The sequence below is a fragment of the Gorilla gorilla genome, chromosome 10 (genome assembly GCF_029281585.2).
Source record: "Gorilla gorilla gorilla isolate KB3781 chromosome 10, NHGRI_mGorGor1-v2.1_pri, whole genome shotgun sequence".
NCBI lineage: Eukaryota > Metazoa > Chordata > Mammalia > Primates > Hominidae > Gorilla > Gorilla gorilla.
This window is the reverse complement of record NC_073234.2, coordinates 22,017,650-22,042,036: the sequence shown is the minus strand read 5'-3', so window position 1 is coordinate 22,042,036 and position 24,387 is coordinate 22,017,650. Positions and strand designations below refer to the sequence as shown.

Genomic DNA, 24,387 nt, shown 5'->3' with positions numbered 1-24,387 from the left:
GGCATTTCACTCTGTGAGGCTCTCTCCCCTCACCTGGTGCAGGCAGCTCACCGTACAGATGGGCCAAAGATGGCTGGAAAGGGCAGAAGTATCAGAACAGCATGCACTGCGCCGGGCTGCTGAGCCTTCCAGGGCCCTAGCGCTGGGGGCTGGGATGAGAGTCCCTGCTGAGCTCTTAAACGCATAAAGGAATGTGTGTGTAGCGACCCTAGGCCCTTTTTTCTCTCTCTTCTTTTTGCTTTTTACTGTGGAAATTCCACATGCAAGATAATATACCAAAAGAGAAAAAGTAATATTGGGAGTCTCCCATGTACTCCTTACCCAGCTTCAACTCACTGTCAGTTTCATTTATTCTGTATACCCCCTCCCCCACCAACACACACACTCTTCAAATCCCTCATGATTATTTTGAAGTAAATCCCAGACATCATATCATTTCATTTGAAAATATTTCAGGATTTTACCCTAAAAGACAGGGACTCTTTCTCTTTTCTATTTTTCTTTTTTTCCCCACCCTGTCTTATGCTGCTGAGACCCTTTCTTTTAATAGAGGTGTAACATATAATACAATGAAACACGTAAGGTACACTGATCTTACAGATACAGCTCAGAGAGTCTTCACTTTTGTGTATTCTTGCATATCCCCCAACTGTTCCAGAACGCCTCTTCTCTTCTCTTTTCCTTTCCATACAGAGTCTCGCTTTGTCACCCAGGCTGGAGTGCAGTGGTGCGATCTCGGCTCACTGCAACCTCTGCCTCCCAGGTTCAAACAATTCTGTGCCTCAACCTCCCGAGTAGCTGGGATTACGGGCGCCTGCCACCATGCCTGGCTGATTTTTGTATTTTTAGTAGAGACGGGGTTTCACCATGTTGACCAGGCTGGTCTTGAACTCCTGATCTCGTGATCCACCCGCCTTGGCCTCCCAAAGTGCTGGGATTACAGGTGTGAGCCACGGCACCCGGCCCCAGAATGTTCCTTGCACTACAAATGTTTGCTACATGCCCTTCCCAGTCAAAGCTTCCTGCTTCACAGGTAACCACTATGTCCAGACCCCTTTTAACCCCAGCTGGCTGGACTGTATGTTTCTTTCTGCTGCCAGCCGTAAGCTGGCGCTTCAGCCCTCATGGACTCTCTACACCCTAAGGAACGAGCCCTGAGATCTGGGTTTTGATCCTGGCCCCATCACTTTATCTCTGTGTGCCTCTTTATTGTGCCAGTCAGCTACTGGTTTGCTTGCAGGTCTGTGGGATGGAGGTGGGATGGGAGGAGTGAAGCAGCCAGGCTATTTCTCTCCTCTCTGCTTTCTGCCTTCACCTGCAGTTGGTTGTCTTCCTTCCTTCCCCACTTCCATGATCCCATCTCCTACCAGTAGTCCACACTATTTAGTTCCTGCCAAATGGCTCTGGAGGCTTCTTGGTCTTTGATGCTACATCACCCTGCCGTCTTTCCAGGCCTAGAGATGGTAGCTGCTTCCCGCTCTGCTGTTTTCTGAGCTGCCTCCCATTGGCTTCTCAGCTCCTCCATCGCCCATGTACCAGTTAGTTCTCTGTGTTAAACTTCTTCTGTTTGAAAGACTTAGAGTGTTTCTTGTTTCCCAGCTGGATCACGAAAGACAAATCTTACCAATAAATGGCTACTATAATGCCCAGCCATCCCCAGGAGGATAAAGGGAGACTCCAGGGGTGAGAAATCCACAGGTTCACTGCGGGCAGGGCATTGTCTTTACTCCTGTCCTTTTGTGTTTTTCACCAGAGTCTCCTGAGACTGATTTCCACTGGGCAACACCAGACCCAGACCGAGCACCCCAGGACGCCTAGAAGGTGTGTGAGGGTGGGACTCTTTTCCCAGGCCTTCTTCCGAAGGAGCTGCTGAGAGAGCCTTCTTTCCACAGGCCCATGAGGCATCCAGAAAGGGGGTTGATGGAAATGGATTCTTCTTCTTCTTCTTTTTTTTTTTTTTTTTTGAGACAGAGTCTCAGTCTGTCGCCCAGACTGGAGTGCAATGCTGCAATCTCAGCTCACTGCAACCTCTGCCTCCCAGGTTCAAGTGATTTTCCTGGCCTCAGCCTCCCAAGTTGAGTAGCTGGGACTACAGGCATGCGCCAACAGGCCCGGCTAATTTTTGTATTTTTAGTAGAGATGGTGTTTTGCCATGTTGGCCACAGGCTGGTTTTGAATTCCTGGTCTCAAGTCATTTCGCCCACCTTAGCCTCCCAAAGTACTGGGATTACAGGCATGAGCCACTGCACCCGGCCAGGAATGGATTCTTCTAAATACTTTTTCTTTCTCTCTTCTTCTCCACTCTGCTGTTAGCTGACTAGTGCTCTTGGAAATGGTCTGGCAAACACCCAGAAGTGCATAACAAATGAGGGTTGTCCTTTTCCAGAGTATTTGCATTTTCAGTGGTGACAATGCCTTAACCCAGTCTTTTCAATGGGGGTGACTTTGCCCCCCAGAAGTCATTTGGCAATATTTGGAGATGTTTTGGTCACAATGACTCAGGAGGTGCTACTAGCATCTAATAGATGGAAGCCAGGGATGCTGCTGAACATCCTACAATGCACAGGATTGTAGATAGGACAGAATCATCCTGTCCCACCACAAAGAATGATACAGCTGAAAATGTCAATAGTGCCAAGGTTGATAAACCCTGTCTTCAATCAAAGTGATAAACTTCTAGTAGTGAACTTCTTTTTTTGTTTTTTTTTTTGAGACAGAGTCTTGCTTTGTCTCCCAGGCTGGAGTGCAGTGGCACGATCTTGGCTCACTCCAAGCTCCACCTCCCCGGTTTTACGCCATTCTCCTGCCTCAGCCTCCCGAGTAGCTGGGACTACAGGCGTGCACCACCTACGCCCAGCTAATTTTTTTTGTATTTTTAGTAGAGACGGGGTTTCACCGTGTTAGCCAGGATGACCTCGATCCCCTGACCTCATGATCCACCCGTCTCGGCCTCCCAAAGTGCTGGGATTACAGACGTGAGCCACCATGCCCGGCCAACTTCTAGTAGTGAACTTCTAAGTAAACTGCCAGGGGACTAGACGGAGAGTGGCATTTTTCTGGTCCATCATTTTAAATGAAGGAGAAATCTGTACCACATAAGGGCAGCTGAAAGGACTGTTGTCTTCCCAGTGGGCAGCCCCCAGTGTGAAGTGGCTAATTAGCTCCAAGTAGTAAGAATAAAGAGTTGCATTTAACTAAGTAACTGATTCTTATCCTGGAAAGGATAGAAGTGAACAGGGAAAAGTGAAGACAATTTAGATAAATTAATAGACCACAAATAAATGGGTTGTCAGAGGAAGTTAGGATGTTTGAAGTTTTGCAGATGCTTTTTCATAGCATATCCCGCTCTGTCAAAGATAAACTAGGAAAGACGCCAGTTCTGCTGTCTTCTGCAGACTGGGTCAGCAAACAGTGACCGCTAGACACTGAGGTCACCAAGATGAATACGCCTGGTCTCTGTCCTTGTGTTGCGGGAAGTCAGGGACCCCAAACGGATGTATATGTACAAACACACATACATCAGGATAATAGTAAATAATAATAATAAATAATAGTAAACAGTGGTAAGTGCAGAGATAGGCTCTCCCTAGGAGGGTGGAGTGATTACTTCCGTCATCTCCTGTCCGCGGAGAACAAGAGGCAGGAAGACCCTTTGCACTCATAATAACCCTCATCCCACGGCAGCCCCTCTGGTTTCACTTCTCTCCCTGCAGCCGTGCATATTTTATGGCCACACCACAGGGTTAGAGGATAGCTGGTGTTGGGAGGGGAAGGCAGCCCTGGGTTGGCGGGAAGGGCTGGGGCTCTGGGGGAGTCTGGGGGTAGTCCTGGGAAGGCAGGGGGTCCTTCCAAGACAGAGTCTACAAAGCTCTTGACTTCTTATAGAACAAAACTGTACTTCTCTCAAAGTCAGAGAAGGAGAACTGGGCTTGGAAAGGAGTGGCCTGGTTTTCAGTCTGACCCCACCCCTAACTCCTGGGTGACTGTGGCCAAGTCACTTTGCTTCTGTGGGCCTCAGTCCCCTCATGCATGAAGCAGGGGGCTAGATGCAAGGTCAGCTGGAAAAGGTCTTTGTGCCCATCTGGGTTGCCTTACCCACCCCTTCTTGCCCCTTCATTTTCTCAGGTAAGATCACCGGGGCCCATAGAGGTCAAGTGCCTTTCTCAAAGTCACATAGTTTAAAAGCAAAAATAGGGGCTGAGTATGGTGGCTCACACTTGTAATCCCAGCACTTTGGGAGGCTGAGGCAGGAGGACTGCTTGAGCCTAGGAGTTGGAGGCTGCAGTGAGCCATGATCATGCTGCTGTACTCCAGCCTAGAGGATAGTGCATGACCCTGTCTCTAAAATAAATAAGAAAATAAAAGCAAAAATGGAAGTTGTAGAAATATACCTATAGCATGGTCTCTCTTATAAAAAAAGAACTATATATTTTGTTTTTTAAAAATACATGTAAGTTTATAAAGGCACACAAAAATATATAGACAGATATACAAATTATGGTGGCTCCCCTTTGGGGAGGGAAAGGAAGAGGACTAAGGGAAGCTTTTATTGTTCTATATACTTCTGTATTGCTGAAAAATTGTACTGTGACAAAAACATATTTGTGTATTATTTGTACACTTTAAAAGATCATCTTTAAAATGGACTTCTGACCAAAGTCCAGGTCTCAGATTTCTATTTTCCTCACAACACCAAGCTTGCTCTAGCCCGCTCCAGGCCTAGAATGCTGCAGCACTAGGCTCACATTGCCACTCCCATACCTGGCAGGACGTGGCAGGGTCACCACCCTCTGGCTCAGCCCAGACCAGGCATTGCAATTCTTCTCACAGAGCCCTTGATATGAAAACTATTTGCCATGCTGCCTTAAGCTAGTGGGTGGATTTCAGGCATGAGCTAGCAAATAGAAAAGGCAGGGAGGTGCTTTTCAGCACCTTTGAGATCAAACAGCCAGGGTGCTGAGCACCTTATTGCAGGGAGGACCATGCCCAATGTAAGGACCTGGCTCAAGGGAGACTGGAGTTTCTAGGGGTCTCTGGGATATGTGGGGCGGTGGGGACAGTGCAGAGACCTTTTCATAGAGCCAAGGAGATAACCCAGCACCCAGAGAGCGGACGAATCCATGGGCTCTGTGTGGGAGTGAGGGAGGCCTTCCCGGCTTTCACATCCAGGTGCACCTGAGCCCCGATCCCCCATGAGTCTGTCTCAGGAAGTAAATGGCAAAAGCGCTAAGTAGATAACCCCAGAGGAGGAGGAGGATTCTGAATTCTGTTTATAGCTCTGCTCCTATTTTGTTTTCTAACCTCAGAAAACTAATTTATCCTTGGGAAGGGTCAGTTTCTTCATTAGGACAATGAAGAAAAATCCAGCTGTCCCTTCCAAGGGGAGGTATCATGAGCAGTATCAAGGTAAGCAAGGGAACCTGGTTTGGAATCCTGGTTGACACCGGCTCTCACTTTAAGAAGTCGCAAGAGACAGCTGCAAGAGAGGAAGCCACAGACCAGGTTGGATCCTGAGCCTGGAGTACTGCCTTTTCTCTTCTTTGCCTGCTAAACTCCTTGCGCGTCAAGATTCAGCAGAGATGACACCTTCTTTGGGAAGGCTTCCTGAGTCTCCTGCAGTGAGCCCCTAGGCTCCCCTAGCCCTTGGCTCTTATTTCTTGGCTCTTATGTCTTATCTCTGAGAAATCTGAGATCTGCACTTTTGTTAGAAGTCCGTTTTAAAGACGATCGTTTAAAGTGTACAAATAGGAACCTTATCTTATTGTATTGCAGCTACCTATTTGCAGGCCTATCTCCTCCCCCGGTGTGTATCAGTGCTCAGGCTGGGCCTTTGTCTGCTGGCTTGTGGAGGGAGGCAGGACAAGCCAGTGACCACATTCCTGCACTCTGGGCTGCCTCCTGTGGGGCCCGTGAGGAAGTGGCAGCCCTCCCTGCCGCGTGCAGGGCCTGGGTTGTGTGGGTGGCTCTCCTGAGTCTCCTCCAGCCCTTTTTGGGTCTGATTCTCTGACCCTCCTCTCTCTCCTTGCTCACCACTTGGCACTCCACTCCTTATCCTTTTGCTGCATTAAGTTTGGAAAGAGATTTTGGAGAAAAATATAGCCCCATCAACGAATTTCTCCTCCTCCCAGGGCCTGTCTAGGCATGTGCCATGCCCACCCTCTTCCTTTCCAGCGCTGGCCACATCCTCCCTGCACCTTCAGTGCCTGCTTTCCCTGCCTCTTCCTGGGCTCCGGGTCTGTGCCCACGGTGTCCTGCGTGGCCCTCGCGCTGCCTCTGGTTGCCCACATTCCTGCAACTCCGTGACCACAGCAGGGGCGATTACACATTCCTGGCCTGGCAGCCAACAGTGTAAAAAAGAACAGAATGTCCTAGGGCCCCGCCTAGCCCCCAGCTTCACCTGGGCCCCTCCCGGGTCTGGACAAGGTTGGAGGGGGTGGTGAGGAATCAGCAGGAAAGAGGAGGGACCAGGAGGAGGCAGATGCGTCCCACCTGAGTGCGCTGCTCCCACTTAGTGAGCGGGGAGGAGACCTGCAGAGACCTCTTCTCTCTTCTCTGCAGGGCCTGAGGGTGAGGCTGACCTGTGGGTGCCCTTGGAGGGCTGCCCACTTGCTGAGCCTCTAGCTCCTGGAAGCACACTTGGGACTCCCCCCTTGCTCTCCTTCCTGGAGACAGACTCCCTTTGGTGCTGGCTCCTTCTATTTGCCCCCACCACCGCCCCCCACCTGCCTCTACTCACTCAGTGCCCCTCCTCCATCCCTATCTCTCTGTCCTTCGCTGTCCCTCTCTATTGTCTCCCTCTTTCTGCCCTCCTGTCCTCCGGGTTCCCCACCCAGGCCCTCTCAGCCTGGCTGGCCCCTTCTCCTTGTGTTGCCCTCCTAGCTGTGGGCTCAGGATCCTTCTACTTGTTCAGATCTTTGCCCCTCACCTGCCATCCTGTCCCCCAGCCTCCTTGCCTGTCTGTGTCTAAAGCCCCTGCCCAGAGTCCGCCTTCTCAGGTCCAGTACTCCCAGTTCACCTGCTCTCGGGAGCCCTCCTTCCTTCGGAAAACTCCCAGCTCTGACTCTCAGGTCCAGTACTCCCAGTTCACCTGCCCTCGGGAGCCCTCCTTCCTTTGGAAAACTCCCCGCTCTGACTCCTCCCCAGCCCCTCCCCCCACCCTGCTCACCTTTAATTGAGATGCTAATGAGACTCCTGTCGCTTCCATCCCTGGCCGGCCGGCGGGCGGGCTCCCCAGCCAGGCCGCTGCACCTGTCAGGTGAGGGGGAGGAGAGGTTTGGCTGCCAGATTCAACTGGAAAGGAACCAGTCCCAGTCCAGCCGCAACCTGGGAGTGGGAAGCTGGAGGCAGCCCAGACCTCCTGGAGCCCTGCAGTCCTGGGGCAGAGACAGAATCAGTACACAGCTCAAGGTCAGGGCCAGAGGCTGGAGCTGAGGGCCTAGAGTGAGAGGGGGCAAGGCAAGGGGGGAAGAGGAAGAGAAGCAGGATTAGAGACAGGAGCCAGGTCAGAAACAGGAGAGCAGGAGAGACCCAAAGAGAAACAGAAGGCAGATAGAGAAGGAGTGAGAGGCAGGAGCTGAGACACAGATCCTGGAGGAAGAAGACCAAAGGAAGAGGGCAGAGACAGAAAGGGAAGTGCTAGGACAAAACTCGAAAGGTGGCCCTATCAGGGAAGCAGAGGAGAGGCCGTTCTAGGGAAGCCCAGCTCCGGCACTTTTGGCCCCAACTCCCGCAGGTCTGCTGGCTCCAGGAAAGGTGGAGGAGGGAGGGAGGAGTGGGAGAATGTGGGCGCAGGGTGGGACATGGGCATGGCCAGGGGCAGCCTCACTCGGGTTCCAGGGGTGATGGGACAGGGCACTCAGGGCCCAGAGCTCAGCCTTGACCCTGACCCTTGCTCTCCCCAATCCACTCCGGGGCTCATGGAGGGGAACAAGCTGGAGGAGCAGGACTCTAGCCCTCCACAGTCCACTCCAGGGCTCATGAAGGGGGACAAGCGTGAGGAGCAGGGGCTGGGCCCCGAACCTGCGGCGCCCCAGCAGCCCACGGCGGAGGAGGAGGCCCTGATCGAGTTCCACCGCTCCTACCGAGAGCTCTTCGAGTTCTTCTGCAACAACACCACCATCCACGGCGCCATCCGCCTGGTGTGCTCCCAGCACAACCGCATGAAGACGGCCTTCTGGGCAGTGCTGTGGCTCTGCACCTTTGGCATGATGTACTGGCAATTCGGCCTGCTTTTCGGAGAGTACTTCAGCTACCCCGTCAGCCTCAACATCAACCTCAACTCGGACAAGCTCGTCTTCCCCGCAGTGACCATCTGCAACCTCAATCCCTACAGGTCGGTTAGTCCCTCTGCCCCTTCCCTGGTGCCTGCGCCTGGAAGGGTGGTCCAGGGTGCTGAGGTGCTCGCTGGGCAGGCAGAGCCTCAGACCTGAGGGTGGGAACTGACAACCCTGTCCCAGGTAGAGCTCACTGCTGGCAAAATGAGGAGCCTCCAGCTTACTGGACTGGCGTCCCTGCCCAGTGGAGCCATCCTAGCACCCCAGGCTCACCCACAGTGTGGTTGTTGGAGCAGCATTGCCCTCCCCTGCCCTCTCTTCTCCTTCCCTCCCGTTCCCTTCTCCCTCCTGCAAGCGGGAGGGAGTGCTTGCAAAAGGGCAGGGGTGTGCTCAGCTGCATCCCTTTTCTGGAGCAAGATGCCAGCAAAGTATAAGACCTCGTCCACCTCAGCAGGAGAGTCTGATGGAGGGGTGAGGCTAGGTGAGGGGAGGCGAGACCGTGCAGGTGCTGTGGAGGTGGTGCTGTCAGTCTTTGTTTAGAAGGGGAATTTATTATGGAGAAAGCAAAGCGGGGGATCGTGGAGGTTAGGGCTGCAAGTGAGCCCAAAGGCTGGGGGCAGGGGCCTTACAGAACAAGGAGAATGGGTCAGGCTAGAGAGCAGCTCCTTGTGAGGCTCTTCCCCCAAAAGACCCAGGCTAAAATGCTGCACTGTTGACCTGCCCAGGTGCCTGATCTTTACGTGCTTGGGTGTGTCCTGAACTTTTGGGTTTCATCGGTGCTCTTTGCCAATATTGGGTCTGGAAACCGGAGCAGGTGGTAAGCGTGGAGAAGAGAGGAGGGCAGGGCTGAGTGCTTTTATATACCTTTTATTTGTATTCACTCAGCCATGCCACACCTTGGGGAAACCTGCGTCAAGCCAGACACAGGGCTAGGCACCTGGCAAAATGGATTCATGAATAATTCATAAGCCCTTTATTGAAGGCCGGGTAGTTTGCTGTGTTCTGGAGACAGATAAAATAAGATAGCAGAGACAGGCATATAAGCCAGTAACTGTGGCACACTGGGATAAGTATGATAAAAATGGTGAGTTAGTGTACCTTCAAGGAGTGCAGAATCTTTATGGGTGTGGGTGTGAGTGTGTGTGTGCACACATTGGTATGTGTGCGATTTTGGATGCTGGGGATTGGTCATGCTGTGGGTGGAGGCCCCTTCGTATATTCCATCATGTCCAAAGGTGTGTTACGGACTAAGAAAGGGTGGGACGTCCTGTCCTGGAAAGAGAGAAAAAAAAAAAGCCAAGTCATTTCGTTGATTAACCTCTGTATAATGTCCCAGGTAGGGACAATTTCCTTAGGAAGCTGCCGTGTGCACAGATGCTGCGAAGGTGTCTTGGGTATCTCATTTCATTCTCACATCTTACAAGCCCGGTGCTATCGTTATCCCTATTTTACACTTGAGGAAACTAAGGCAAAGAGAGGCAAGTCACAACATCACAGAGAGAGTGACTGAGCTGTGACTCATCCTGTTTTCGCCTAATCCCAAAACTCTGCCTCTTTTTAATACCCAAGATGTGGGGCTTTGAGTGAATGAAACTTCCAGTCAGATGTGGCTTCCACCTCATTTCAGAGCTCTCTTGGGTCCTTCCTCTTAGCCTCATTTTTCTCCCCCTGCTGCCTGCAGACATCTTCACCCCTTTAGGCCTTGGTGGAGGGGAGGGACCCAGCAGGAAGGGGAAGGACAGCAGGCGGGGCAGTGGGCACTCAATAAATATTTGTGGTTGAAAATATGTCAGTGAGAGATGGAGAGGGAGGGCAGGGGTGAATCGGGCGAGGCCTGCACAGTTCTTAGGTTCTGCTGGATGCGGGGCCCTAGACAGTCCAGGAAAAAGCCGGGGAAAGGAAGCCATAAGCCCTGCCTCTGGGGCCTGCAGGCTGGGAGGCAGCCATCTGCCCAGAAAGAATCCCTCCTTCTTGAAGGGCTGCTGTGGGAGTCGGGAGGGAGAGAACACCTAGGAGAGGAGAGGAGTCGGGGAAGGGCTCCCCAGCACAGCGGGAGGAGATGCAACACCCACCAAGCACTATGCACTTGACCTTGTAGTCACATTATGTGCTACACCCTAAAGCTGGGTGCTTTATAGACATTCTCTCATTTAATACTGACAAGTCCAGGGAGGTGCACAGTATTATTCCTATTTTTTTAGATGAGGAAATTAAGGCTTGGCAAGAGGAAATAATTTGAGCAAAGGAACATACATTATTTATTTATTTATTATTAAATTAAAAAATAACCGCCGGGCATGGTGCCTCACGCCTGTAATCCCAGCACTTTGGGAGGCCAAGGCAGGCATTGAGGGGTCTGGGATGCAGCCCAAACAAGGTTGTTTAAAAGAGCCCCTCACTTGAGGCCAGGAGTTCGAGACCAACCTGGCCATCATGGTGAAACCCCTGTCTCTACTAAAAATACAAAAATCAGCCAGGTGTGGTGGCGCATGCCTGTAGTCCCAGCTACTTGGGAGGCTGAGGCAGGAGAATCACCTCAGGAGGCCGAGGCTGCAGTGAGCCGAGATCACACCACTGCATTCCAGCCTGGGCCACAGAGTGAGACACAGTCTCAAAGAAAAAAAAAAACAGTAATAACGTTTGTATATATTTATGGGCCAGACTTTTTACAAATGAATCTAAATCAAATGATTCTGCTTTAAATTATTTAATTCTCACAACACACCTTGGAAGTGGGTCTCATGATGACTCTTATTTTATGGATGAGGAAACTGAGGCCCAGAGAGTTAAGTAACTGCCTCAACTTCAGACAGACAACAAGTGGTGAAACTGGGACTCAAAAATCATCCCCTGCACCCCGCCCCAGCCCCACCCCCACCCACCACCCTCACCCCCACCCCCCGCCCCCCCACCACGCTCCAACGAAAAGCCAGGGCATCTCAGGTTAGCAGCTGAGTCACAAACCAAGTGTGTTTGATTTCAAAGCTCTTTTACCCATTACACTTTAAGTAGGGATCAGGCAAAGACCTCCCAGGGTCGGGGGCAGCTGGTGGGAGCCCAGCGGGCAGAGCAGCAGTCATTGGAGGACAATTTGTCAGGCGTGCAGGAGGGAGGGATCCAGGGCCACTCCTACTCAGGAGAGTGGCAGGGAGGTAAACAGGTTAATAAGCCCCAGTGAGTGAATCACCGGGAGCGCAGTGAGTGACTCCTACCGAGGAGATCGGTTGATGAGCTAGAGGAACCGGAGTGAGGCAGAGCTGCCCAGGGCTGCCTACCTGCTGAGGGTCGCCACCAGCAGAGGGAGAGGAGGAAAGTGGACATGCAGGACTCTGTGCTGCTTTCTAACTTCAAGGAAAGGGAACAAAGCACTGAAGACCTTTCAGACTAAGCAAGGAAGTGCTGAGTCCGAAGGGAAGGGTTGGCCACTGCAGCCCCTTTCTCTCTGGTCAACAAAGGGCTTCTTCACTGAAAGGAGAGGGCCAGTCATACCTACAGTCATGGAAAACAGAGCCCACAGACATATTTTTCATCCAGTCCCAGGAACGGTTTAGGCTGGACCTAAGAACTTGGGGTTCTTGAACAATGAAGGAGGTCATGGTAGCTTCTTTCCTGGAAATGGCACAGCAGGAGGCCAGGAGTGGGTGAAGCAAGGGGCAATTTCCCAGAGAGAGCTCCTGTGGGGAGGGTGGGAAAGCCCTGAGCTAGGGAGGCCGTCCCTGCCTGCGGTCCCCTGACGTGGCGGGCAGACCCTGCATTCCCTGGGCAGTCTGGACACCAGGCTGTGCTCAGCAGGGCTGGCAGGAAAAAAAGCCTGGACTGCTAAGAGTTGACTTCCCTCTAACCCTGCCATGGTGGTTGGATCCTTCTCATCCCACGTGGGATGGGGCCTAGGCAGGTCCCACGGCTGTCAGGGTGAGCATGGGCTCTTCTGTGAGAGGAGGCCACCAGGGGTAAGAGGGAGGGAAGAGGAGGAGAGAGCAGAGTGTCAGCCTCCAAGTCTCCCAGGGTCCTTGCACCCTGCTGCTCTGCCCTGGACACGGAAGAGGGGCTAGAGGGGAGAGGGCCAGCTGCAGGGAAAGGAGATTTTGCTGCCTGATCCCAGATGCTTCAGAGCTGGGAGGCAGACACAGTGGAAAAAGCAGGGGCCGTGGAGTGAACAGGCCTGGGTTCACATCTTGGCTCCAGTCCTTCCTGGCTGAGTGACCCTGGAGAACTTGCCTAGTTGATAGGCCTCAGTTTCCTCAACTATAAAATGGGGATAATAATGCCTGCCCGATGGAATTGTGTAAGGGTTGACTCACCCTCCAATGTAGGGCTGCCTGCCAGAGCAGATGGGAGTGAGGGCAGTGAGCATGACCTGAGGAGGAGGTCAAGGCCAGAAGGGCTGGACTGTCTGGAGAAACCCACTGTGGGCATTCTTTATCCCTTCCCTCCAGCCGCTGGTCTCCTCAAAACAAGATCGGATGTCTTCAGTGTGCTTTCTGTTTAGTGGTCAATTCTCTTAGCTCTAGGTGTCAACTCAAAGGCTCTGCCTCCTGCTATAGGAATTTCTAGTATCATGGGGTCAGGGAGGGAGAGTTTTTTTTTTTTTTTTTTTTTGAGACAGAGTCTTGCACTGTTGCCCAGGCTGGAGTACAGTGGTGCGATCTTGGCTCACTGCAAGCTCTGCCTCCCAGGTTCATGCCATTCTCCTGCCTCAGCCTCCAGAGTAGCTGGGACTACAGGCGCCCGCCACCATGCCCGGCTAATTTATCGTACTTTTTTAGTAGAGACGGGGTTTCGCCATGTTAGCCAGGATGGTCTTAATCTCCTGACCTCGTGATCCGCCATCCTCGGCCTCCTAAAGTGCTGGGATTACAGGCGTGAGCCATCGCGCCCGGCCATTCCGTCTTATCTTATGCCAAAAAAGAGGAGCAGTAGACCTTTTGGGAGAGTGAAGGTGGGGCCCTATGGAACCCAGCCTCCTCTGGAGGCCTTGTCACAGGTGTGTGTGTGTGGGATCAAGGGCTGGGAGCCCAGGCTGTGCTCAGTGGGGGGCTCATCAGTGAGGCCAGGCAGGAGGGAGGCGCGTAGGGTGGCAGGAGAGAGGCGCATAGGGTGGCAGGAGGGAGGCGCGTAGGGTGGCAGGAGGGAGGCGCGTAGGGTGGCAGGAGGGAGGCGCGTAGGGTGGCAGGAGGGAGACGCGTAGGGTGGCAGCATGGAGGAAGAAGCCGGGCACAGAGATGGCATGGGGGCTCCGCAGGGGAGAGGAGTGTGGCCAGAGAAGTGACAACCAGATTGAAGTTGGTGATGAGAGAGAGGGAGGAGCAGGAGGCAGAAGGGACTTGAGCCAGCCTGGGGAAGGAGTGGAAAGGGAAGCCCAGCCAGGATGTGGTGGAAATAACTCCAGGCAAGTGGGGGATCTGGATTCTTCCTGTGTGACCTTGAGAAAGGCAATTCGCTTTCCTGGGCTCCTGGCTCCTCTGTGTCTTCCTGATAGTCGATGGTCTCTTCACTTTGTGTCACTGAGTATTTTCTCACTTAACCCTCCAAGAGCTTCATGCAGTAGGCAGATCTAGTGTTATGCCCATTTTACAGATAAGGAACTCAGACTGAGATTCAGAAAGGCTGGGTCACCTACCCCGAGTTACACAGACAGAAAGTGTGTGGCTGGAACACCAGGCCCTACATCTCAGAGAGGTTCTGGCTCGGGTGCTCTTTCTGGGGCACCATGTGGCCCTCCTAAAATAGCCAGAGGTAGCAGGGACGGACCAGAGGGCAGTGTGGTGGTTGGAGTGCTGTCTGACCCATTTGCTAGCTGTGCCAACTGGAGTAAGTCATCATGCCTCAGGTTTTTCACCTGGAAAAGGGGATGACAATTGTGTTAGCTAACAGTGGCTAACGGTATACTGCGTTACACTGAAGATTAACTCATGTTAAATAAGTTTTAGCCTAAAGTTGCCTCTTTACATTTTTAAAGTTTGTCCTAAAGGTTTCTTCATGCATAGTGAACTGCCACCTAACTAGATATGTAAACACACTATAACCTACCTTTATAGCAATCACAGAGTTTTGGCCAATGAAAGGCAGCCCACTTGTCAAACCTTGTCCAAATAAGGCAAACGCCGGGGGTGTAACCAATCCGGGTGTTTCTGTACCTCACTTCCGTTTTCTGTGGGTCACTTTCCTTTTCCTGTCCACGAATATTATCTAATCATGCAGCAGCCCCCAGAGTCACTCTGAATCTATTCTGGTTGAGGGGGAGGGCCACTCGATTCGAGGTTCATTGTTTGCTCAGTGAAATTCAAGTTACATTTAATTTGTTTACAGTTTTTCTTTTAACAATTAAATAATGTACATTCTAATACCACAGTGCCTGGCTCATAATAAGTGCTCGATAAACGCTAGCTATGCTTGCCATTCTTTTAATTATAAATAACAAGCAAGTCTCTTAGAATGCCAAACACACCTTCAACCAGAGCTACATTTTCTCCTGTGAGAAGTTCAGGGGCTGCCAGAGCTGATGCCTAAGGCCCAGCCAGCTAGACTTTTCTGGTAGAGATGGAAATAGAGCTGAATGGAAGAGGAAGTGAAGATCTGGACTAGACGGTGGTTAATGTAGCTGCACGTTAGGACCACGTGGGGGCTCTTTTAAACAACCTTCTTCTGGCTCCAGCCCAGACCCATTAAATCTGAATCTGGCAAGTAAGACCCTGCACTGGTATTTTTTTCTTTAAGTGAGGCATAATTGATATACAATAAAATGAACAAATCTTGAGTGCCCACTCAGGTTTGACAGTCGAGATGTTGAACACTCCCATTACCCGGTGCCCCCTTTCCATCAATTCCTCTTCCTCTCCCACTATCATTTTCTGAATGCTATCTCTATCAACTAGTTTTGTCTGTTCATAGAATTCATATAAATGGGATCATACAGTATGTATTTTCTTGTATGTGTGTCTGACTTATTTTGCTTAATGTTTCTGGAATTCTTCCCTGTGTTTTTTGCACGTATCAGTTCCTTTTTATTGCTGAGTGGTTTTGATGAGCCTATTCTGGTTGAGGGGCTGCCTGATTTGAGCATCGTTCTTTGCTCAAGTCAACTCTGTTAAATTTAATTTTGCCTAACGTTCTTGTTTTAACAATAATGCACATTCTAATACCATAGTTCCTGGCTCATCGTAAGTGCTCAATAAATGCTAGCTATGATTGCCATTCTTTTTTATTTTTTTAAGACAGGGTCTTGCTCTGTTGCCCAGGCTGGAGTGTAGTCACACGATCACGGCTCACTGTAGCCTCAAACTCCCAGGATCAGGCAATTCTTCTGCCTCAGTCTTCTGAGTAGCTGGGACTACAGGTGTGCACCACCACATCTGGCTAAGTTTTGTATTTTTTGTAGATACAATGTTTCGTCGTGTTGCCCACGCTGGTCTCAAACTTCTGAGCTCAAGTAATCCACCCACTTGGCCTTCCAAAATTCTGGAATTACAGGTGTGAGCCACCATGCCCCGCAGATTGCCATTCTTTTAATTAGCAGTAATGAGCAAGTTTTCTAGAATGCCAAACACAAACCTTCAACACACCTTTGAGTTGCTTCAGGCTTTTTGGCTATTATAAATAAAATGGCTATGAACATTCATGTACAAATCTTTTTCTTTTTTTTTTTTTGAGATGGAGTTTTGCTCTGCTTGCCCAGGCTGGAGTGCAATGGCGAGATCTTGGCTCCCTGCAACCTCTGCCTCCCGGGTTCAAGCGATTCTCCTGCCTCAGCCTCCCGAGTAGCTGGGATTACAGGCATGTGCCACCATGCCCAGCTAATTTTGCATTTTTAGTAGAGACAGAGTTTCTCCATGTTGGTCAGTCTGGTCTCGAACTCTTGACCTCAGGTGATCCACCCACCTTGCCCTCCCAAAGTGCTGGGATTACAGGTGTGAGCCACTGCACCCAGCCTCATGTACAAATCTTTATGTTTGTCTTGCCCTTGTGTAGTAGCTAGGAGTGGACCTGGTAAAATATTCAGAAATGAAATTACTGGGTCATAAGGTAGATATGCATGTTTAAAATTATAAGCAACTACTAACTGGTCCTCCAAAGCAGTGGTACCATTTTATACTCCCATCAGCAGCTTAGAAGAATTCCAGTTGCTCTCTACATCCTCACCAACACTTGGTATTGTCAGCCTTTTTAATTTTAACCTTTCTAATGGTACCTGCTTATGGATTTAATTAGCATTTCCCTGAGGACTAATTATGTTGGGTAGCGTTTCAGGTGTTTAGTGACCATTTGAATATGTTTTTTGGTGATTTAAAAATTTTTTTAATTGTTAATTTACAAGAATTCTTTATGTATCAAGATGATCTTTTCATTAGATATTTTTCCTTTAAAAAACAGCTTTACTGAGATATAATTCACATATCATACAATTTACCTACTTAAAATTCAATCGTTTTAAAAATATTTCACAGAATCATGCAATTATTACTACAATCAATTTTAGATCATTTTCATCACCCCCAAAAGAAACCCCATACCCTTTAGCAGGCATTCATCTTTCCCTCCCATCTACTTAAGCCCTAGCCCTGCGAAACCACTAATCTACTTTCTGTCTATAGATTTGCTTATTCTGGACATTTCCTATAAATAGAGTCACGCTATATGTCGTCTTCTGTGAGTGGCTTCTTTCATTTAGTATAATGTTTTCCAGCATCATCCATGTTGTAGCATAGATCAGTGCTTAATTCCTTTTTATTTGCCAAATATTATTCCAGTGTATGGATACACCACATTTTATTTATATGTTCATCAATTGATGGACATTTGGGTTATTTCTACTTTTTGGCTATTAGAAATAATACTGGTATGAACATTTGTGCACATTTGTGTGTATGTTGGGGGGGCATATGCTTTCATTTCTCTTAGGAGTGGAATGGGTGGGTTATATGGTAACTCTATATCTAACTTTTTGAGGAACTTCCAGATTGTTTTCCAAAATGATCGTATCATTTTATATTCTCATTAGCTGTGTACAGGGTCAGAATCTTTTAAAAATGTAGGTCTGTTTGGCTGGGCATGGTGGCTCACGACTGTAATCCCAACACTTTGGGAGGCCGAGGCGGGCGGATCATGAAGTCAGGAGATCGAGACCATCCTGGCTAACATGGTGAAACCCCGTCTCTACTAAAAATACAAAAAATTAGCCGGGCGTGGTGGCGGGCGCCTGTAGTCCCAGCTACTAGGGAGGCTGAGGCAGGAGAATGGCGTGAACCCGGAGGCGGAGCTTGTGAGCCGAGATCACGGCACTGCACTCCAGCCTGGGCAATTGAGACTCCATCTCAAAAAAAAAAAAATGTAGGTCTGTTCATAAAGTGCCTACTACATACGGTTGTTCTAGGGATTATTTGTTAGATATTTTTCTTACAAGAGAATTTTGCCTACCCCAAGGTCAGGAAGATATCTTCCATCTTCTAGAGTGTTTATGGTTCTGAATTTCATGTTTACGTTATGATCCATCTTGAATTAATTTTTGCCTGTATAGTATAAGGTAGAGACTGAGGGTCATTTTTTTTCCAATACAGTATTCAGTTGTTCTAGCAGAACCTGCTAACAAATTTTATTTTCTACACTGAATTGAACTGGTGTTTTGGCCAAAAATCAGTTGGCCATCTATGCATGAGTTTATTTCTGGACTCTATTCTATTCCATTGATCTATTGTCTCTCCTTACCAAGAACCGCATTGTTTTGATTACTGTGGCTTTATAGTAAATACTAAAGTCAGGAGGAATACATTTTCCAACTTGGCTCTTCTTTTCTAAAATTTTCTGGCTATTCTAGATTGTTTGCATTTCCAGATAGGTCTTAGAAGCAGTATGTCAATTTCTTTAAAAATACCTGCTGGGGCCGGGTGCAGTGGCTCACGCCTGCAATCCCAGCACTTTAGGAGGCTGAGGCTGGTGATTGCTTGGGCTCAGGAGTTGGAGTCCAGCCTGGGCAACGTGGTGAAACCCCCTCTCTACAAAAAATATAAAAATTAGCTTGGTGTGGTGGCACACTTTTGGTCCCAGCTACTAGGGAGGCTGAGGCGGGAGGACTGCTTGAGCCCAGGAGGAGGCTGCAGTGAGCGGCGATTGTGTCACTGCACCCCAGCTTGGGTGACAGAGCAAGATCCTGTCCAAAAAAAAAAAAAAAAGCTGGAATTTTGATAGGGATTGTGTTGAATCCATATATATATATACATATATCTCCACTTATTCTGATCTTTGATTTATTTCAGCAGGGATTTCAATATATTTTTCAGTCTTGCACATCTTTTGTTACATTTATTTCTACGTATTTGATGTTGTTTATGTTATTTAATATTGCTGTTGTATTTCTGGTTTTCCAATTTTCTGTTGCCAGCATGTAGAAATGCAATTAATTTCTTTTTGAGACGGAAATGCAATTAATTTTTTTTTTTTTTTTTGACACGGAGTCTCGCTCTGTCTCCCAGGCTGGAGTGTAGCGGCGCGATCTCGGCTCACTGCAAGCTCCGTCTCCCGGGTTCACACCATTCTCCTGCCTCAGCCTCCCGAGTAGCTGGGACTACAGGCGCCCGCCACCAAGCCCGGCTAATTTTTTGTATTTTTTTTTTTTAGTAAAGACGGGGTTTCACCGTGTTAGCCAGGGTGGTCTCGATACCCTGACCCCGTGATCTGCCCACCTCGGCCTCCCAAAATGCTGGGATTACAGGCGTGAGCCACCACACCCGGCCTAAATGCAATTAATTTTTTTTGTGTATTTGTTGTGTACCCTGCAACCTTGTTCAGTTTATTAGTTCTATATTTGTTTTGTTTTGGTAGATTACATCCCTCAGGCCCTGCTACTCTGGACTTTCATGATGGAGATGGTAATAGGAATTGTATTAAGAAGGAATGTAGGGATTTACAGTGAGCTGTGTTTAATTTACGGTGTTTAGGCCGCACCCGAAACACATTAGAACAGTCTTTGGAGAAGGGAGGCGGGGTGGGTGGGGCATCCTGTATTTTTAGAGTTGGAGATTCTAAAAGTTCAGTTGTGAACTCTTGATTTCGGTGCCAAGCGGCACTCAAGCCGAAAGGCCACCGACACTCGCCTGCGGGGATCAGGGCGGGATGACCTGGGTACCGCGGTCACGCCAAGGCCGAGGCCCTCACCCTTCCCCTCTTTGGGAAAGGGCAGACAAGTTCCGGGTTCCCTTCTAGGTCCAGGCGAGGGGGAGAGCGCCCCACAGACGACAGGCGCCTCCTGCCTCTCTCCTTCAATAAACAGTCCACAGTGTCCCGGCTGGGCTCGCCGTGGCCTCCGCCTTCCCGGCGGACACACCTGTTTACCCTTCACCGCCGGACGGCCAGGAGGCGCCACGACGACCCCAGCCCCGCCCAGGCTTCTCCGGGATGGACCGGCCTCCCGGGGCACAGATGAGGACCCTGACCCGGGAGGGGCCAGACACTCGCTCCAGGGCCCCTGGCCTGACCCTCTTCCCCTCGCCCCTTCAGGTACCCGGAAATTAAAGAGGAGCTGGAGGAGCTGGACCGCATCACAGAGCAGACGCTCTTTGACCTGTACAAATACAGCTCCTTCACCACTCTCGTGGCCGGCTCCCGCAGCCGTCGCGACCTGCGGGGGACTCTGCCGCACCCCTTGCAGCGCCTGAGGGTCCCGCCCCCGCCTCACGGGGCCCGTCGAGCCCGTAGCGTGGCCTCCAGCGTGCGGGACAACAACCCCCAGGTGGACTGGAAGGACTGGAAGATCGGCTTCCAGCTGGTGAGGCCCGCAGTGCCGAGGGGCCCGCCCCGCCCCTCGCCGGCCCCTGGCCCCGCCCACCCATGGGCTCCGCTCCTTTCCTGACCCGCCCGTGCAGCCCCGACACCACGCGGCGCCTCGTGGGCTCGCGGGCAAAAAAAAAGCAAATAAATACAAATAATAACTAGATAATTAAAATAACACCTCTTGGTGCCCAAGCTTTTGGGGCCTCCTCCCTGGGGTCTTATGTAGAAGCGTTTCAGGGGTAGGAAGTCAAATTTATTATGGAAAATGCACTTCTATTATTTATTATTATTATTATTATTATTATTATTATTATTATTATTATTATTGTTTTACTGTTTCTGGTCCTTGATTCAGGAAGGAAAATGCAACTTTCTGAATTCCAGCGCCCACTAGTGGGACTCAGGACCCTCCAGCGTGATGGAGAACTGGGCTAACAGCCCAAGGTAGAGAATAAGGAGACAGTAAAAAAAGGAAACTTAGCTGGGGGCGGTGGCTCATGCCTGTAATCCCAGCACTTTGGGAGGCTGAGGCGGGTGGATCACCTGAGGTCAGCAGTTCGAGACCAGCCTGGCCAACATGGTAAAACCCCATCTCTACTAAAAATACAAAAATTAGCCGGGCTTGGTGGCACTCACCTGTAATCCCAGCTACTCGGGAAGCTGAGCCAGAAGAATCGCTTGAACCCGGGAGGCAGAGGTTGCAGTGAGCCGAGATTGAGCCACTGCAATCCAGCCTGGGCGACAGAGCAAGACTCCATCTCAAAAAACAAACAAAAAAAAGGAAACTAAATTTTTTTTTTTTTTTGAGACGGAGTTTCGCTCTTGTTGCCCAGGCTGGAGTGCGATGGCGCGATCTCGGCTCACTGCAACCTCCACCTCCTGGGTTCAAGCGATTCTCCTGCCTCAGCCTCCCGACTAGCTTGGATTACAGTCATGCACCACCATGCCTGGCTAATTTTTAATATTTTTAGTAGAGATGGGGTTTCTCCATGTTGGTCAGGCTGGTCTCCAACTCCCGACCTCAGGTGATCTGCCGGCGTCGGCCTCCCAAAGTGCCCGATTACAGCAGTGAGCCACCGCACCCGTCCCAATTTTTTTTTTTTTTAAATATAAAATAAGGCTGGGCGCAGTGACTCCCGCCTATAATCCTAGCACTTGGGAGGCCTAGGTGTGCAGATCACCTGAGCCCAGGAGTTTTAGACCAGCCTGGTTAACATAGTGAAACCCCATCTCTACAAAAAAAAAATACAAAAATTAGCCCATGTGGTGGCACAAGCCTGTAGTTCCAGCTACTTAGGAGGCTGAGATGGGAGAATTGCTTGAACTCGGGAGATGGAGACTGCTGTGAGCCTTGATCACACCACTGTACTCCAGCCTGAGTGACAGAGTGAGCTCGTCTGCCAAAAAAAAAAAAAGAAAGAAAGGAGCAAGGGAAAATGAGGGAGGAGCCAAGGAAAGGAGACAGGGAAGTTCCCATTAGTAAGAGTGGGCTGGGGACTGGAGTCCTAGTCCCAGCTCTTGCTGGGACAAATCTCTTGATCCCTCAGTCTTCCCATCAGTGAAATGGAAGGGAAAGTCTTGCTCCTTCCACGCTAGGCAGGGGAGGTATAAATGAACCAAAACTGTGTGTGTGCAGCTACTGGTCTCCTTTCCTGGCCTGCAACTCCCTTAATCCCATGCTCCCCTGGTCCATGCTCCTGGGGACTTCTGCTTCTCTTCCACTTCTGTCTTTCCCCACTCCTGGCTTTCGACTCCTGTCCGTCAGTCCTCAGGACCCCAGATCACTCATTCTTTGCCCTTGGCCCTGCCAAGGGGCTTATCCCCGGCTGCGTTTCCCCTCTGACTCTAGTCTCTGTGTCCAGTGCAACCAGAACAAATCGGACTGCTTCTACCAGACATACTCATCAGGGGTGGATGCGGTGAGGGAGTGGTACCGCTTCCACTACATCAACATCCTGTCGAGGCTGCCAGAGACTCTGCCATCCCTGGAGGAGGACACGCTGGGCAACTTCATCTTCGCCTGCCGCTTCAACCAGGTCTCCTGCAACCAGGCGTGAGTCAGTCCTGCCTGGCTCCTTGCTCTCCGCGGGGTCCGCTTCCCTGGGTCAGCCTCACGCCCTGCATGGGCAGGGCCCAGGAAATGCTTGTTGACTAAAAAAATGCCAGTGCCAGCAGGCCAGGGGGAAGCACTGGCTTTGGGCCCACACCCTGCCCCAGAGAGCGCCCTACGGACTCCTGCTGCTCCCTGCACTGCTAGATCTGAGGGAAGTGGCCTCACAGGATGCCTTGGGAAGACTGGGGCTTTGAGAAACCAAAGGCTGGAAGCATGGGTCTTGGTCTTTTTTTTTTCTTTTTTTTTGAGATGGAGTTTTGCTCTTGTTGCTCAGGCTGGAGTGCAATGGCGCAATCTCGGCTGTCTGAAACCTCCACCTCCCGGGGTCAAGCAATTCTCCTGCCTCAGCCTCCTGAGTAGCTGGGATTACAGTCATGCGCCACCACGCCTGGCTAATTTTTTTATTTTTAGTAGAGACGTTGGTCAGCGTCCATGTTGGTCAGGCTGGTCTCCAACTCCTGACTTCAGGTGATCCGCCTGCCTTGGCCTCCCAAAGTGCTGGGATTACAGGCGTGAGCCACCATGCCTGGCCAGGGTCTTGGTCTTTCTAAGGCCCCTTTCTCCCTAGCATCAAAGCTCAAAAGGGCCTAGGAGATCATCTGTCTCATACTCTGTTCCCTGAGCTGAGGCTGGCAGTAGCAGTGAGGTGGAGTGGCATGGGTTGAGGACTAAACCTAAGTTCCCACTCTAGCTCTGTCACTTCCTGGCCAGGTGACTCTGGATGTATCACATCATCCTTCAGAGCCTATTTCTTAGACTGTAAAATGGAAGTAAAACAAAAAATGAGATTCATTCAGTGTTCGTTCAACAAATAGTTTTGACTATCTGGGCTATGTGCCAGTCACTGTTCTAGGCATTTGGACTACATCAAAGGAAAAACTATATAATCCACGCCCCTTTGGCACTTTTACTCAAGTGACGAAGATGATGACGATAACACTCATCTCAAGAGCTGTACCAAGTGCGTGAGATGCAAACGTGAGGGCACTTTATAGACCACAGTAAATGATGGGTTTCATTACTCTTGTACTCAAACAGGTGAAATGACTTGCCCTTGGGAATGGGCCGGCCCTGGCTAAGGATTCTTCCCACCCCACTACCCCTCGGGCATTCATTCTGTGAGGACCCCTGTTATAATGTCCTTGCAAGCAGCTCATAGCAGCTGCAGGTTCTCTGAGGGCTGGGAGAGGCTGAGGCGAGGGGGGGTCCCCTTCTGTAACCTCTGGCCCCCTCCTCCCCTGCCTTCTCCTCCTGCTCGTTTATTTTCCGGAGCCATCTCCCTGCCTCTGCCTGGCTCCACTCTACAGGGGGCATTCCCTCCCCTGTTGCTGAAGAATGGCCACAGGGCAAGGTGTCACTTCTTACCCTTCACACACACTCTGCCCAGTACACGATTTTGTTCTGTTTCTAGTCTTTGCATTTGTTTGAGGACAGAAACTACCAGCTGGGAAGTAAGATGGTAGCAACACCTAAGCCTGAGTCAGCCCACACCTGACACCAAGTTCCTCTAACAGTCACCTGGACACCTGTGCTTTCCCTATGCCTTCACCCGATGCCCTCCCTTTGCTCTGTGTGCCTGCCTCCCCCTCAACAGAAAGTCCATGGTTCATCTTTATCTTGGCACTTAGGCGCTTAGGTCAGCTCAGAGCCTCATTTCTCTCCTGGGTTGTTATACCCACCACTCCACCCTACTGCGTTCTTTTGCCTCCAAATCCTCCCTTCCTTCTGCAACTACAGGAATTTTGTACTTCATCCTTACTTCACGTCACCACATGTAACTATTCCAGTTAGTCCTGTGTGTTAGTCCATTTTGCGTTGCTATAAAGGAATATCTCACCGGGCACGGTGGCTCATGCCTGTAATCCCAGCACTTTGGGAGACCGAGATGGGCGGATCACCTGAGGTCAGGAGTTAGAGATCAGCCTGGCCAACATGGCAAAACCCCGTCTCTACTGGAAATATAAAAATTAGCCGGGTGTGGTGGCACACATCTGTGGCCCCAGCTACTCAGGAGGCTGAGGCAGGAGGATCACTTGAACCCAAGAGGTGGAGGTTGCAGTGAGCCGAGATCGCACCACTGCACTCCAGCCTGGGCGACAGAGCAAGACTCCATCTGAAAAAAAAAAAAAAAAAAAAAAAAAAAAGGAGTATCTGAGTCTGGGTAATTTATAAAGGAAAGAGGTTTAATTGGCTCAGGGTTCTGCAGATTGTACAAGCATGGCACCAGCATCTGCTCAG

At 50.3% G+C, this 24,387-nt stretch overlaps 1 protein-coding gene across 2 annotated transcripts in view; it reads left to right on the top strand.

Moving 5' to 3' along the window:
- Nucleotides 1-6,499: 6,499 nt before the first annotated feature.
- Nucleotides 6,500-24,387, top strand: part of SCNN1A (sodium channel epithelial 1 subunit alpha) — a 30,722-nt gene continuing 12,834 nt past the window's right edge. For both annotated transcript variants that reach the window (XM_019038525.4, XM_055358480.2), the window contains exons 1-3: nt 6,500-8,332; nt 19,764-20,031; nt 21,899-22,089. In XM_019038525.4, the coding sequence (XP_018894070.2) occupies nt 7,800-8,332; nt 19,764-20,031; nt 21,899-22,089 (992 nt within the window). In that variant the 5' untranslated portion in view covers nt 6,500-7,799. The remainder of the gene's footprint in view (nt 8,333-19,763; nt 20,032-21,898; nt 22,090-24,387) is intronic.